The 15892-nt window shown below is 47.9% G+C and overlaps 1 protein-coding gene across 1 annotated transcript; it reads right to left on the bottom strand.

The window, feature by feature from the left end:
* Positions 1 to 1678: 1678 nt before the first annotated feature.
* Positions 1679 to 12090, bottom strand: MUC20 (mucin 20, cell surface associated). The gene is made up of 4 exons (XM_024754765.1): positions 11937 to 12090; positions 6773 to 8068; positions 3507 to 3598; positions 1679 to 2012 (listed from the first exon to the last, which is right to left on the bottom strand). Exons 1-4 carry the CDS (start codon positions 12034 to 12036, stop codon positions 1944 to 1946), a joined length of 1557 nt encoding a protein of 518 aa, XP_024610533.1. The 5' UTR covers positions 12037 to 12090; the 3' UTR covers positions 1679 to 1943.
* Between the last annotated feature and the right edge of the window lie 3802 nt (positions 12091 to 15892).

Here is a 15892-nt window from a genome sequence, read left to right as displayed (position 1 = left end):
ACAACATAGTCTTCCTTCTGTTGTAGGTGCTGAACAAATATGCCGAGATGAATGTTTGAATTATTTTTGTCCAATCTACTTTATAAAACTCATTCTGCCCCACTCTGCAAGAGGAAGGGAGTCGATTGAAAACACACACTCCCCTTATTCAAAGCAATATCCAAGTTGTCTTGTTGTTTCCTTCTTTTACTCAACAAATATTTACTGAGAGCCTTTTTTGTACCAGGCACTATCCTAGATGCTAGGGATGCTGCAGTGTGCAAACTCTTCCATTCTAGACGAGGGAGACAGATAATAAACAAGACAAATAAAACATGTATTATGTTAGGTTGTGATCAGTGTTATGAAGAAAATCAAAGCAGAGGAGAGTGGTTAGGTAGGCCCACTGAGAAGGTGAAGGAGGTGCAGGAGTTAGCCAAGAGGATATCTGGAGGAGAAGAATTCTAAGCAGACTGAGCAGTGCATGCAAAGGTCCTGAAGCAGCAGCATGCATTCAGGGAACAGCAAGGAAGTCAGTGCGGCTCGTGTGCAGTGAGCAAGTTCAAGAGGCTGGTGGAGGGGGGCAGATCGTGGACAGTTTTGCAGTATTGTAGGAACGTGGCTTGAAATGAATGAACGTGAATGAAATGGGAGGGTTTGGAGCAAAGGAGTGGTACAGTCTGTCTTACATTATAAAAAGACAGCTCTGGCTGATGTACTGGGACTAGATAGGGAGTGGGGGGAAAAGGTAGAGACAGGGAGGCTTGATAAGAAGATACTAGTTATCCAGGTGAGAGATGATGGCAGCTTGGACCAGGGTGAGAGCAGTCAGTAGAGATGGTGAGGTGGGCTCATGTGCTGGGCATATTTTGATGACAATAGAGCCAACAGAATTTCCTCATGAATTGGATATAACATGTGAAAAAAAAAAAAAGGAAACAGAGGAATAAGAAATAGTTCCAAGGATTCGGGCTCGACAAACTGAAGGATGCAACTGACATTAACTGAGATGAGGAAGATGCAGGCAGAGCACGTTTAGGGGTAAGGTTAGTACTCTGATCTTGGAAATGTTGAATGTAAGGTACCTCTTGGTGGAGATCCACTCAGAGCCACCCACGTGGAGAGGCTGAACATATACATTAACAATGGTTGTATTACATACAACTAGACAACTCCAGACAACTAGAGGTGGGATTTTAGACCTTTCTTTCTTTCTCTTCCCCCACTTCTCATTTCCTTTTCCCCCACCCCTTGGTTCTTTTTGAATTTCTCAAAACTTTAAATGCAAGTTTTACTTCTACAATAGAAAAAAAATAAGCCAAGTTTAATTTTTAAAAACAACATGACTTATGAGCTATGGGGGAGGAATAATTGAGGATTGCTTGTGTCGAAAACTTGAAATTCAAGTCCATTCAACAAGCATTCTCTGTGATCCTACTACAGGCCAGGTGCTCTGCTAGGTTCCAGGGATACCGAGATAAACAGATGTGGTTCCTGCTCTGAAGGAGCTCACAGTTCAAGAGGCTCTAAGGCCAGCCTCAGTCAGTGCTGTAATCAAGGTCCAAACTGAGAACCTGGGGAGCATGAAGGAGGGAGGTAGCAGTGAGGGTGCACAAAATTCCTGTACCATAAAAACATGACCCTGGGCCACACTGAGTGTAATTTTAATGTAGGATGGAAGCACACAGCAGGTGACAGATGGGTGATCAGGTCACTCTTTACTGAAACACAACACACATGCCAGGGGAAGTCCAAGGACATCTCTGGAACAGGCGAAGACCCCACCCCCTCCCTACACACGTACACCCAGGCATATGTGAGCCAGGGTCCCACTGCCATGACTGGGTAAGGCCGTGGCTTGCTGATCTACATGTGAACCTTCCAGCTAACATGGCTCAGGCCCAGGCCACAGGCAGCACTGTCCGCTTCCACACATGGCAGTGCCTGATCACAGCTGATGTTCTTCAGCCCCTCCTGACACGCAGCAGGGAGACTTGGGTGGGAGACATAAACGCATGCAGTTTACGGTTGAGCTGGTGGGCAAAAGGGAACATATTAGGAGGCCAGCGGCACTTTCTGAACCTCTTGCAGGCTGGGCATAGGCTAGGTCCTTCATGCCATTTAAACCTCACAGTAACCTTAGAAAGCAGGTAGTACCAGCCTCATTTTACAAGGAAGGAAAGTAATACGGAGTACCTTACTGAAGGTCACACAGTTAGGAACTGGAATTCACACTCAAGTCTACGTGGCGCTCATGCTTGTTGTTTGTCTGACCCCTGAGCCTTTCGCCAGTGGCCAGCTCCCAACAAGAACTGACACCCAACACTTGCATGGCCTGGTTCTTGCACCTCTGCTCCTGATCTGCTCCTATCTCCCTGGCTTCTTTCTGACCCCTGAAATAGTTTCCAGTTTGAAGGGCTCAGATCTGACATATCCTTGGCTTCCTTCTTCAACCAGGATTCACACTTGCTACTTGGATTATCCATGCGCAGTGGGAATTTGTCACTTATTTGGCTCTCCCACTTAAAAGCCCCATGCCATGTTCAGGGACCTCCTTATTATGGGAGTCCTGATAAGCCCCCCTTCCACTAAGAGAACTTCTAGGGCCCAAATAGTCCCTCTTCCCATCATCCCCTGGAAGCAAGTTGGGGGCACAAGAGTTATGCTGAGCTGACTCATTCCAACCTTCCAGTGACTCACATCATCCCCCAAACCCTAACCCTAGAATTCCACCACTAGAAGCTTTGTCCAGGGATCTGGCTTTTAGGAGAATTTTCCCAACTTCTACAAATATAATCTGGGTCCCCATCTAGAACGTACATCTATGGGGTTTTTTTTGTTTGTTTTTTGTTTTCTGTCTAATATCCCTATTTCCTTTGGGACCTTTCCTTCCCATTCCATGTGGTTCAGGTCGGGCTGTCAGTCATGGTGACCCTTCCAGGTCAATGAGATCTGTCCTTCCCTAGTACGATATGCAGATCTTGGGAGAGGTAAGTGCCTTGTGAATCTAGGGCTGTCACAGCCACATTTCCTTACATATGAAGAGACTCTGAGGAACGAAGGGAGCAGAGCTAAGAGGGGGAGAGAAAGAGAAAATCCTGATGATCCTGTTTGAGCTTCTGGATCCAGCCATAACTGAAGCTGGACAGCCACCTCAGTTTCTCAGCCAATACCTTGCCTACTGTATAAGCTATGATGAGTTGGGTTGCCGCCACTTGCAGCTGAAGTCCTGCCTATCTGCCCATTTATAACATTGACCTTCTCCCAGGGGCCTGAAAGCCTGACCTTCCTAAAGCCTGAGGAAATTGGGATTAGGGAAAGAATCTTTTTTTACATAGCAGAGAAGGGGAATACAAAAACAGGCAGAAGCAAAGCCAGACAGGGATTTTTAGATCTCACTCCTAATACTCCATAAGAAACTACACCCTCCCAAGTGTACAGTATCTTCTGTATCCTGGAGATCTTACCCAGGGTCTCCAAGAACCTCTCACTCTCCTCTACTCCCCGGCACAGAAAGTGCCACTCACCTGCTGCATCAACCTCTCTGCCACTCTGGGGGCAGTGAGGTCTTCTGGGGAGGCCACGCTCAGCCTCAGGAGGAAGAAGCCTCCATCCTCACCTGCAAGTTGAGAACAGTGGGAAGATGAAAATATGGGTAAGTCATTTCAGGAATCAAGATGTGAACTGTGCTACCCAGTCTCTGTCCCCACGCTGCATATGTGTGCTCACACTCGTGTGTAAATGAGTCTGTGTTCACATAGGATTTTACCTCTATTCACTGCAAAGAGAAAGGATTCCTTCTCTCCAGTAACTGGACCCATCGTAGTGTCTTCCCAACAAGAGGGAAGGAAATGATGGCTAGAGGCCCCATCCACATTTGGAGAAGTCAAAAGAGTAGTGTGAGGAAGGAGAAATGAAAGTGGATCTAGAATGTTCTCAAGGCCTGGAGGCCTGGATGGGGCTGTTGGGAAAGGGGCCAGCCGGGGAGAAGGCTGCAGAGAGGCTGGTCTCTGAGGGGATGCACTCAGCCGGTGCTTCCAGCTCCAGGTTGGCAGAGGTCTTTCAATCCAGCCTTCCTGACTTAGCAGCTTGTAGGCAACTTCCGTCTTTTCTTGAGCCCTAATGTGCCTGCCTTTACCTGCCACATTTTAGTCATTTCTTCCTGTTAGAATACTATTAGAATTGATCCAGCAATTGCACTCCTAGAAGTTTATCCTACAGAAAATAACACACATGTGAAAAATGTGCTATTTACTGCAGTGCTGTTTGTCATAACAAAATACTGGAAAAGACCTAAATGTCCAAAAAGAGTCATGTACCACAATATTCATTGCAGCTCTGTTTACAATAGCCAGGACATAGAAGCAACCTAAGTGTCCATCGACAGATGAATGGATAAAGAAGGTGTGGCACATATATACAATGGAATATTACTCAGCCATAAAAAGAAATGAAATTGAGTTATTTGTAGTGAGGTGGATGGACCTAGAGTCTGTCATACAGAGTGAAGTAAGTCAGAAAGAGAAAAACAAATACCGTATGCTAACACATATGTATGGAATCTAAAAAAAAAGGTCATGAAGAACCTAGGGGCAAGATGGGAATAAAGATGCAGACCTACTAGAGAATGGACTTGAGGACATGGGGAGGGGGAAGGGTAAGCTGGGACAAAGTGAGAGAGTGGCATGGACATATATATATACTACCAAATGTAAGGTAGATAGCTAGTGGGAAGCAACCGCATAGCACAAGGAGATCAGCTCGGTGCTTTGTGATCACCTAGAGGGGTGGGATAGGGAGAGTGGGAGGGAGGGAGACGCAAGAGGGAAGAGATATGGGGATATATGTATATGTATAACTGATTCATTTTGTTATAAAGCAGAAACTAACACACCATTGGAAAGCAATTATACTCCAATAACGATGTTAAAAAAAAAAAAGACCTAAATGTCCATCCATAAAACACTGGTTAAATAAATTATGGTAAAACAAAATACTGAGAAGCCATAAAAAAGAATGGCCTTGTCTCAGAGATCTGTGTTTAACACATGCTCCATTTGCATGAAAAGGAAGATGAGAGATATTATTCTATATCTATATGATATAGTATCTATGTCTATATTATATCGATATCATATGCAGATATCCTCCATCTTCCCTCTTATGCTTCCATATGCATATGTCATGTCCAGAAGAGGATTCACAAGAAAATGATACCATCAGTTACGGATGTAAGGAAAACTGGGGAGCTGGGGGACAGCAATGGGAGAAAGACATTTTACGGTGTACTCTTTTGTACTTACTCAATTTCAAATCATGTGAATGTATCATCTAATCAACAAATAAAAGCTTTTTAAAATAAAAATATATTAATAAATTGAGCCTTTAAAAATAAAAGCACAACAGGAGACTGAGTTTTGGAATCAAACAGACTTGGAAGTCCACTGTTACTTTTTTACCATCTTTAAATCTATTCCTCATCTGTCAGGTGGGGTGTAAGAATACCCACCTCATAAGGTAGTTTTGAAGGTTTAGTTAGAGGAGATAACATGCAAAGCTCATACAGTAGTTTACTGCCTGGCATCAGAGAGAAACTTCAGCTGGTGCCAATGCTCACTAGCTGTGAAATATTTTTATATCACCTCTGCCTGGAATACAAAAGATATTCAGTAACGTGGTTGTGATTAATATTTTTATTTCACCCCCCAAAAAAGGCAGTGCAAGCTGAGGATACTGCAGGGATGAGGCACGAGGAAAGAGTGATGGGAAGTGTAGGTGAAGGCTATAGGCTGACTGGGAGCTGGGCTGACAAGGCACCTCCTCTCCAAGACATATCTGTTGTCTTAGAGATGTAGCTTTATTTATTTTTTAACATCTTTATTGGAGTATAATTGCTTTACATTTTTCTGTTAGTTTCTGCTGTATAACAAAGTGAATCAGCTATACATATACATATATCCTCATATCCCCTCTCTCTTGAGCCTCCCTCCCACCCTCCCTATCCCACCCCTCTAGGTGGTCACAAAGCACCAAGCTGATCTCCCTGCTATACAGCTGTTTCCCACTAGCTATTTTACATTTGGTAGCGTATATATGTCCGTGCCACTCTCTCACTTTGTCTCAGCTTACCTTTCCCCCTCCCCGTGTCCTCAAGTCCATTCTCTAGGTCTGCGTCTTTATTCCTGTCCTGCCCAGAGATGTAGCTTTAGACTCCCAAATCTTTGCCCAATTTATTTATTTATTTTAAGTCACCATTTATGGCCACCAATCCCAGCAAGTGCATCCAGTGAGCTCCATTTTCATGGGGTCCCAGCTGCTCAGAGGGCAGCAATTTGGGCCAGATGCCCATATGGTATGGCCCTGGCTGAACCAGAGGCGTTCAGATAATGAGGGCTGTGTCTTTTAAGTAAAATTTGGGTCCTTGCCTGGTGCACAGTAGTTACTTAACAGTCAACTCCGTAGAATGGCAGAGATGGAAAGGACTTCATCGCAACCTCCTCCAGCAACTGGTGGAGAAACTGAGGCCCAGAGAGGGAGAGGGACCTGTCCTAGGTCACTCAGGTTGTTAAGGGCAGAGACAAGATCCCAAACCATTTCTCCACACTTTTTCCATACACCACCTTAATTCTGCTCGTTACTGATTTTGGCAAGTACCACTAGAAGATCATGAAGGGGTGACATCAGAGACAGGGCTCAGAATAGGCCCCCAGATCCTTCCTTTCTCCCTACTCCCTAAACATGCAGACTCCAAACCCCAAATCCCCAAAAATAACACATGGGGGAAGCCGCTCACCTGCAGTAACATCTGTCAGACTGGTCTGAGCACTGGTGGACGTGGCTGTTGAGGGTTTCCCTCCAGCTGTGCTGGCTATATTCAAGGTCTTTGCAGAGGCTGTGGTCTTGGCTAAGGTGATGTTTGTTTCTTGACTGCTGTTGGCTGTAGCCGGATGGACAGAAGGAAGAGGGCTCCTGCTGTTGGGAGCGGGCGCACTGAATGTGATGTCAGTGGTAGAAGTCTCTGAAGGGGTGGAACTCATGATGGTAGTCACTTCAGACAGGCTGTAGACCGTAGCTGAGAACCTAGCAGGGGAAGTCACCTCGCCTACTGTTGACGCAGTCCCTGTGGAGATTGTAACTGCTCCTGAGACCTCGGTGTGGATTGTTGTCTCAACAGAGAGGGATGAGTTTTCTTCCAACAGGTTCATGCTAACTGTCACCAAGGTTCCACTGGGGGCCGTGGCCTTGGCGGCTGTTGTTTCCATTTCCGTGGTGCTACTGATGGTGAGTGTGACGTCAGGTGTGGCTGATTCTGTGGCGCTGGCTGCAGACAAGGTCTCATCAGAGGCTGTGGTCCTGGCGGGGTGTGATTTTGCTTCAGTGGAGTCAGGCAAAGCGGATGTCTCGGGGGTAGGCAGGGTCTTTCCTCCCGTGGGGCTGCGATCTATGTCTGAGGCCCCAGGGATGCTGGTAGTTGCTTCTCTTTCTGTAACACTGCAATCGATCACCTCGATGTTGCTGATGTTGTAGGTAACCAAGGCTTTAGCCAGGGCAGCGATGTCAGGTGACAGGACTTGTGAGGCGGTGATGGCTGGAACCGAGCTGTCAGAGGAAGCGCTGCTCTCCGAGGACAAGTCCTCGGCTTCTGTAGAGGTGTGAGCTAATTTCAAGAAGTCTACCATGATTCTCTTTGCCTCTTCAGAGCTGTCGAAATTGCAAAGCGTGTCAAAGGCGGCTTTCGAGAGCTCAGTGCCTGTGACGGTCTCAACTGTGGTCATTCCACGTCCTGTGGGGCTGCCGCTTGTGGCTGATGTCTCCATAGGAGTGGTCATCACAGCCGAGGACTTGGAAGGCATTATTTTTATGAGGGCCATGGTCTTGTTTTCCCTGTTCTCTGCTACTGAAATAGTGCTGCCTGGGAGGAAGGTCGTATCAGAGGTCTGGGTGCTTAGGGTTTGAGTTTCCAAAGAGATATGGTTTGACATAGAGGTCTCAGTGAGGTCAGTGGTCTGGAAGACTCCCTCTGAGCTCGTCCTGACCCCTGGAGTCACAGCAGGCACTTCTGTGTGGCCTGGTTCACTGGTGCTGGGGCCTGTATTGGGTAAGACCAACTTTGTGAGCTATGAGTCCCAGGGCACTGACTTCACACAAGCTCTTGTGCTTATGCCCTGGGCCCTGCTGGGAGGAAGGTGGGGAGGGAGACTGCTTTTGCCCTATTTTTCATCTATATATTCAAGGAAGAGGAGGCACTATTGGGAAGACCAGGCCCATGTGGCAGCCATGGAACTGGGATTGCCCTGACTGATGTCCTCTGATGGCCCACATGAGGCAAGCAATCCCCAGAATCTAGTTGATTATTGGTCTGAAACCATCCGAGTGAATGTGTAGGGCCAGGATCCAGTTTCAAGGGGGAGCAAAAAAGGCAGAAGACCCAAGTGAGCCAAGAACTGCAGAGCAGGGACCATGACTCTTAGAACTTTGTGGAAGAACCTTGTCACTTTTTTTTTTAATGTCTATTTATTTATTTATTTTCTTATTAGTCATCCATCTTATACACATCAGTGTATACATGTCAGTCCCAATCTCCCAACTCATCACACCACCACCCCCTTGTCACTTTCCTATCAATTCTTTTCTCATCCAGTGACTGTTTCCGCATGGAAGTAAAACACTTCAACCACAAGAAACCTCTGTGGTTTTGTGTTGAGAGGTAGCTGCGGGGATTGGAGGAGAGGAATTTCCTGGACAGTGTGGGTGATGGCTGCTGCAAAAGAGGGAAGCAGGCAGAGCCCCCAGGGCTCTAGCAAAGGAAAAGGGCAAGCTGCCCACCCGCTCAAGCCTCTCCTAAACGTGGGCCTTAGACGGCAAGGATGGAACCCCAGAACGCCAGAAATGATGAACCCAGCGTCTTCCACAGGAAACAGGGAGCCAGGTGAAGCAAAACTGTACTTTTTAGAAAGATGCTGCTAGCATGTCTGCCCAGGGCAGGAGGTCTCTGCTCACGGCACCGACACTCTGAGGTCGTGTGAGTGGAGGGCCAGCAGGCACGCATTGCCCGGGGGAGGCTACAGCAAATATTTAGGAGCTGACAAGGGTGCCTCTCCTGTCTACAGAGGGAGAGGGGATCTCTCTGTATGTAGGCCATGGTGCCTCTTGAGAAAGGTTGCCAGATTTAGCAAATAAAAATACAGGATGCCCAGTTAAATTTGAATTTGAATTTCAGATAAACAAGGAATTATTTTAATGACAAATTCTTTTAGTATGTGTATTTCTCATGTAATATTTAAGACATACTTATACTGATAAACTCATTACCTGAAATTCAAATTTAGGTGGACACCCTGTATTTTATCTAGTAACCCTACTCTTGGAAGGAAAAGATGAAAATATAAGCACCCTTTTTTGGGGTTCTTATGGTTTAAGATGGTCTTTCCTGAGACCTACTGGTCCCAAATTACCCAAGGGCCCAAAGGAGGGCCAGGACCATTTGGTCACCTCTACCTAGGGTGTCAGGACAGGTCCTCGGCTTGTCCTCTTGTGTCTCCCATTGGATAATGAAGCATCACTGGGCCAGGAGGCAAGACACTGGGTTCTAGTCCCAGGTGTGTTGTCTACCAGCTCTGGAGTCTGACGATTTACTGGTGCAAAAACTGACTCTGTCCCCTACCAGCAAGGGTCTCATACCTGCCTTGCTGTGGGGGTGAGGACCAGAGGGGAAGGGGAATGGGGAAGCCCTTACATTCCAAAGCCTGCAGGGGGTTATTAAGCATCCCTCCCTGACCACGTCCTTTCAAGGAGTCACCTGAGAGCACACAACCTACTTTCATATAGCGAGAGTTTCAGGCTGTACCCACATGAGTATTAGGTGGTCATGGCACTCGCTCTCATTACCTGTTCAGTGCGGTCTACCTACACACACAAACCACGCTTTTACAGAAATATACTTGCTTCTCTCCACTTCAAAGCCCGAGATACTTCTCTGAGCCTCTCAGTCCCCACAGGTGGAGGCAGAGCCCTTCTGCAGCCGCCCACACAGCCTGAAGCTCAAGCTGTGGGGTCTGACCACTGACCACCCCTCACACATTTTCTTCCTTTCTTGGGAGCCTTGTGAGGTCATCTTGCGGTGAAACCTCCTCATGCTTCCCAAACCCATAGCCTCTTCATCTCTGGAGCCCTCACAACCCCCCACCCAACTCTCTTATCCACTGGGGGTCTTCTCAAACAGAGCAAAGCCCACCCTGGCTCTTTACAGCTCTAGAATGCTGCAGCTCTCCTGACCCATTCCTCAAATCAAACTGGTGGAGAGGAAAACATCTGGACTTGGACTCTGAGTTCGAGTCCCCTCTCTGCTGCTTGCTCTGCTGCTTACCAACCTTGTGACCCGGCCAGTTCTCCCAGCTCCAAGCCTACATTTTCCCATCTGTGGAATGGAGCTGGGGTACCTATTTCATAGGATTGTGAACATTATATTAAATTAAACGTCAAATGTGCAGCACAGGACTTCCCTGGTGGCGCAGTGGTTAAGAATCCGCCTGCCAATGCAGGGGACATGGTTTCGAGCCCTGGTCTGGGAAGATCCTACATGCTGTGAAGCAACTAAGCCCGCAAGCCACACTACTGAGCCCACGTGCTGCAACTACTGAAGCCCGCGTGCCTAGAGCCCGTGCTCCGCAACAAGAGAAGCCACTGCAATGAGAAGCCCGTGCACAGCAACAAAGACCCAACGCAGCAAAAAAAAAAAAAAAAATGTGCAGCACAAGCCTGGTAGATCATGAGTGCATGCAGGAGGCAGTGTGGTCCAGGGGTTAGGTATGTGGGGAATAAAAGCCTGGCTCTGCAGACAATTTACTTAATCCCAGTAAGAAGCCTCAGTCTCCTCACGGTGGGTGGGGGGCTGGACGAGAGTAAGAATGAAAATTGTATCTCTCTCACAGGGTTAACTGTGAGGATTAAAAGGATAGTGATGGCTGAGTAGAGTTGTCTGTGCTATACAGTGGGTTCTCATTAGTTATCTATTTTATACATAGTATCAGTAGTGTATATATGTCAAAATGTCATCAAACTATATATTGTGTTACAACTTTTTTCATTCAATAAAACGTTATGGGTATATCCATGTCAAAAAAAAAAAGTGATGATCACAAAGAAAAAAAAAAAAGATAGTGGTGGGAGTATATGGGAAATCCCTGTACCTTCCTCTCAATTTTGCTGTGAAGCTAAAACTGTTCTGAAAAATAAAGTCTTAAAAGATAATGCATGATAATGATGTGTCAGTGTAGCTTCCTCGATTGTAATACATGTACCTCTCTTGTAAGGGATGTTAATAGCAGAGGAGGCTGTGGGGAGGTGGGCAGAAGATACATAGGAATCTCTGTACTTTCTGCTCATTTTGCTGTGAACCTAAAACTGCTCTAAAAAATAAAGTCTATTTTTACAAGAGATAATGCATGTGACAAGCCTCGCACAGTTCCTATTACAGATCAATGTTCATTCTCTTCTTTCATAAAAGCCCTGCCTCTCTCAGAATCCACCCTCCACAAACAACCTGTGACAGTCAGACTTTTCACACAAAAATGGGTTTTTGAAGGAAATCCATGCTAGAAAATAAACTTGGAGGAGAAAGAATCTTGTCAAGCCACATTCTTAGGCTTTAATCAGATTTATCACCAGCCTGCACCTCCCTGACCCCCACAATCTCCCCGCCTCACGTACTCACACCCTCACAGGCATAAAGACAAACCCACAGCAACCTCACATTTGTATGGACCGCAGAGTCCCACATGCTTAAGCTGACCCAGTGCCGTTGCATACTATCAGCCATAGTAATACTTCATGTATATAGCTTTATGGTTGATGATAACTAACCTGAGAGAGCTACCCTCACCCACAAAGGGCTGCAGTACAGAAGCTCTCACCCAGAGTCAGGAGAGAAGCCCACAGGCACCCTCTTGCCTCCTTACCTGCAGAGCTCCTAGGAGCCACAGCCACCCAGCAGAAGAAGAAAAGGGGCAGAGCCAGGCCCCAGAGAAAGCCCATCCTAGCTGGGGCTCCGGCCACCATTGCCCAGCAGATCTGCCCACTGCCTCTTGCTGCCACCTTTTCCTGCTTGCTCAACCTGCGGAGCAAGGGCGGGCCACCTGCTTAGGTGTGGCTGGGTAGTTTCCAGGATGTAACCAGGTGACCACAAGTGCACAGGCTGAGAGCTGGCAGGTTGTGTGTCAGGGCTGACAAGGAGCTAACCCTCCTGCCCCCCTTGCCCACTGACACCCCCCTCTCTGAAGTTTGGTTTGAAGATATGGAATCATTTCCACAGTGATATTCATCCCCTGGGTCCTGCAGGCAGGGAGGCCATGGAAGATGGTGTTTCACACACATTTCCCCCTTCCCACAGCCTTTCTCCCCTTCCTCTCCCCTTGTGCATGGGGCTTTGACTTCTAGTTGGAGAAACATGGATTTTATTCCTAATTCTAGACTTACTAGCTCTATAATCTAGGGCAAATTGAAGAACTTTCTGAACCTCAACCTCCTGATCTGTAAAATGGGCATAATCCTTACCTCACTGGGCTGTTTCATGAGGCTCACATGAGATAAAAAGGCTCTATGGGCTTCCCTGGTGGCGCAGTGGTTGAGAGTCTGCCTGCCGATTCAGGGGACACGGGTTTGTGCCCCAGTCCAGGAGGATCCCGCGTGCCGCGGAGCGACTGGACCCGTGAGCCATGGCTGCTGAGCCTGTGCTCCGCAGAGGGAGAGGCCACAACAGTGAGAGGCCTGCGTACCGCAAAAAAAAAAAAAAAAAAAGGCTCTAACAGTGCCTGCTACATACTTGGTGCTTGTTGAAAACATATACATTTTAGGTGCTCAGTAAATGAGTGAAGGCCCTGATGTCCACTCAAATCCTCAAGCAACAGAGAGAAGGAACAGTCCCCTGAGGTCTGCAGGAGACAGCTCTCCAGTGTGGGGCAGGACTCTGATCCCTAACATCCTTCCATCTTTACATCCTGTGATCCTGCATCCCAGCCAGAGGCAGGATCATGTCTTGGGCCAGACTGGAGGTGTGGGGTAGGAAGAGCACAGCTGGGAGAAGGGAAAGTGTAAGTGTGCTGGTCTGAGTCCCCAGGCCTGGGAGGAGGGACACTGAGGGTGATTACTTAGGGAACCTTGGGGATTTGGCCACAAGACGGGGAATGAGGTTGCAGAATGTATTTCCAAATGCCCTAGTGAAGAATCTTATCCCCTCAAAGGGCCAAGGACATAGCTGTTATGGCCACAGCCAGTGGCCAGACAAGGTATCTTGGGGATTTCAGGGCAAGAGTTTTGTGATGAAAGCAGCTCCAGAGTAGAGGAAAGCTTGCTGAACAGGTGTCAAAAAAATCACAAAATCTCACAGCTGGAAGGAAATTTAAAGTGGAATCAGAAGGTCTAGGTTTGGGACTTCCCTGGTGGTGCAGTGGTTAAGAATCCGCCTGCCAATGCAGGGAACACAGGTTCGAGCCCTGGTCCAGGAAGAACCCACATGCCACGTAGCAACTAAGCCTGTGTGCCACAACTACTGAAGCCTGCGTGCCTAGAGCCTGTGCTCCGCAACAAGAGAAGCCACCGCAGTGAGAAGCCCGTGCGCCACAACGAAGAGTAGCTCCAGCTCACTGCAACTAGAGAAAGCCCGAGTACAGCAACAAAGACCCAACGAAGAATAAGTGGAATCAGAAGGTCTAGGTTTGGGACTTCCCTGGTGGTGCAGTGGTTAAGAATCCGCCTGCCAATGCAGGGAACACAGGTTCGAGCCCTGGTCCAGGAAGAACCCACATGCCACGTAGCAACTAAGCCTGTGCGCCACAACTACTGAGCCTGCGCTCTAGAGCCCGTGAGCCAGGGCTACTGAGCCCACATGCCACAACTACTGAAGCCTGCGTGCCTAGAGCCTGTGCTCCGCAACAAGAGAAGCCACCGCAGTGAGAAGCCCGTGCGCCACAACGAAGAGTAGCTCCAGCTCACTGCAACTAGAGAAAGCACGAGTACAGCAACAAAGACCCAACGAAGCCAAAAATAAATAAATTAAAAAAAAAAAAAAGGTCTAGGTTCTGTTTCCAGCTCCTTCCTTGGTAGTGGTCCAAGAGCTCTGTATGATCTTGGATAAGTTATTTGCCTTCTCTGGGCCTCTGTCAATAAGACCTCTGAGGTCCTCTTGGCCATGAAGTCTGAGGTCCTGCGTTTGGTGTGAGCCACTGTCTTCTAGAACTTTACCCTCCATTGGGATAAAGGGCTCTGTGGCCTAGAAGGAGAAGGGAGTCATTCTAGGGCATGGGGGTGGGATGAGGGGAGGAAGACTCTATGAGAGGAGACTGAGGGGTCTGTCTGGGACACAGTCCAGCACATGGGGTCAGGGATCTTGGACCCCAGTTCCAACCACACTGTTAATCCATATAGTACTCCTGCCAGGCTGAGCCCTTCCACCCTCCCATTCAACCTCAGTCCTTCACTTTATAAAATGGGAGAACTGATTTCCCCTTGGGGGGTGGGTAGGTGGGGAGAGGAGGCCCCAGGGCCATAGCAGTGACCTGAATTCTGTTTGACCCGATCTAGTAATGAGTGATCTGGTGTGACTCTTCACCCTTGAGAAGACAGAGGAGAAATCCAGAAAGAATGCAACTCCTTTGAGCCGCCTCCCTCCCCTCCTGGCCCACCTGTCTGCCCCACCCTAGCGGGGAAAGGGACTTCCTCATTCTAGCGGCCAGTGGCTTAATCTACAGACCGAGGTACTCCAGGTGCCCTTGCACCCCCACCACAGACTTCCCTTCTCCATTTCCTTTCTCTTTTCATCCTCTAAGTGATCAACAGCTCAGCTCTAGCCCAGTGGTCTACGATGAGATCTAACCAGGAACCTGCTAGAAGGGAAGCCTGGCTGAGTGCTTTCCTGAGTTTTGCTGAATTTTGTCTGGTCCATCTTCCCCTGTATCTGGGGGAATTTCCAAGCCCTGTTGGCCCTGGGGGCATAATAGTCTTATCCAGAAAGTTCCTGGACATTTTGTTCAGCCCAACTCAGCTCTCACCCTGAATGAGCATAGGAGGCTAGTTTTATTAATTTAGCAGACATATATGGAGCACCTACTAGATGCCAGACACTGTTCTAGGCACCCAGGATACAGCACTGAGTAAAACAGATCCCTGCCCTCATGGAACTAACTTCCCGGTGAAAGGAGATGGCAAACATTAATAAGTGAACAATATAGGGATGAATATTATGGAAAAAAGAAAAAAAAAAGACAGGTAAGAAGAACCTGGTGTGTGTGGCGTGGAGAGGTGAGGGACAGATTAAAGTATCAAATAGCACCATGGGATCTGAGCAATGACTCCAAGCTGGTGAGAAAGTTAACCAAGTGGATACGTGGGGAAGAACACTCCAGGCAGCGGAACTGCTAGAGAAAGATCCAGAGACCTAAGGCAGGACCTAGTTCAAGAAGCACAAAAGAGGGCGTGTGGCTGGAGCCACGTGAGAGGGCAGAGTTGGGGGGCAGGGGAGCAGGGTGATAAGACATAGGAGACAAGGGGCCTTGCCAGCCTTGGGCGCTGGGTTCTTGGAGTGAGGTGGGAGCAGCCCCTGGGGAGTTTTGAGCGGAGGAGTGACGGGTTCTAACCTGGGTTTTAGAAGGACCACTCTGGCAGCTGTGGGCTGGAATAGAAACTGGAATAGAGTTGGGACGCTTTTGCCCTAGTCCAGGTAAGAGAGGAGGGTGGCTCTGACCATAGTGGTACCAGAGGAGGTTGGAGTTGGTCAGATTCTGGATATATTTTGAACGCAGAGCCAACATGACTTCCTACCAGATCGGTGTGGGCTGTCAAAGGAAGAGAAAAGTCAAGAAAACTACAGACTTCTCAGCCTGAACAAATGGAAGGATGGAGTTGTCACCAGCGCCATTTG

Source organism: Neophocaena asiaeorientalis, unplaced genomic scaffold (genome assembly GCF_003031525.2).
Source record: "Neophocaena asiaeorientalis asiaeorientalis breed wild unplaced genomic scaffold, Neophocaena_asiaeorientalis_V1.1 scaffold423, whole genome shotgun sequence".
Classification (NCBI taxonomy): domain Eukaryota; kingdom Metazoa; phylum Chordata; class Mammalia; order Artiodactyla; family Phocoenidae; genus Neophocaena; species Neophocaena asiaeorientalis.
This window is presented reverse-complemented; position numbering and strand designations above follow the sequence as displayed.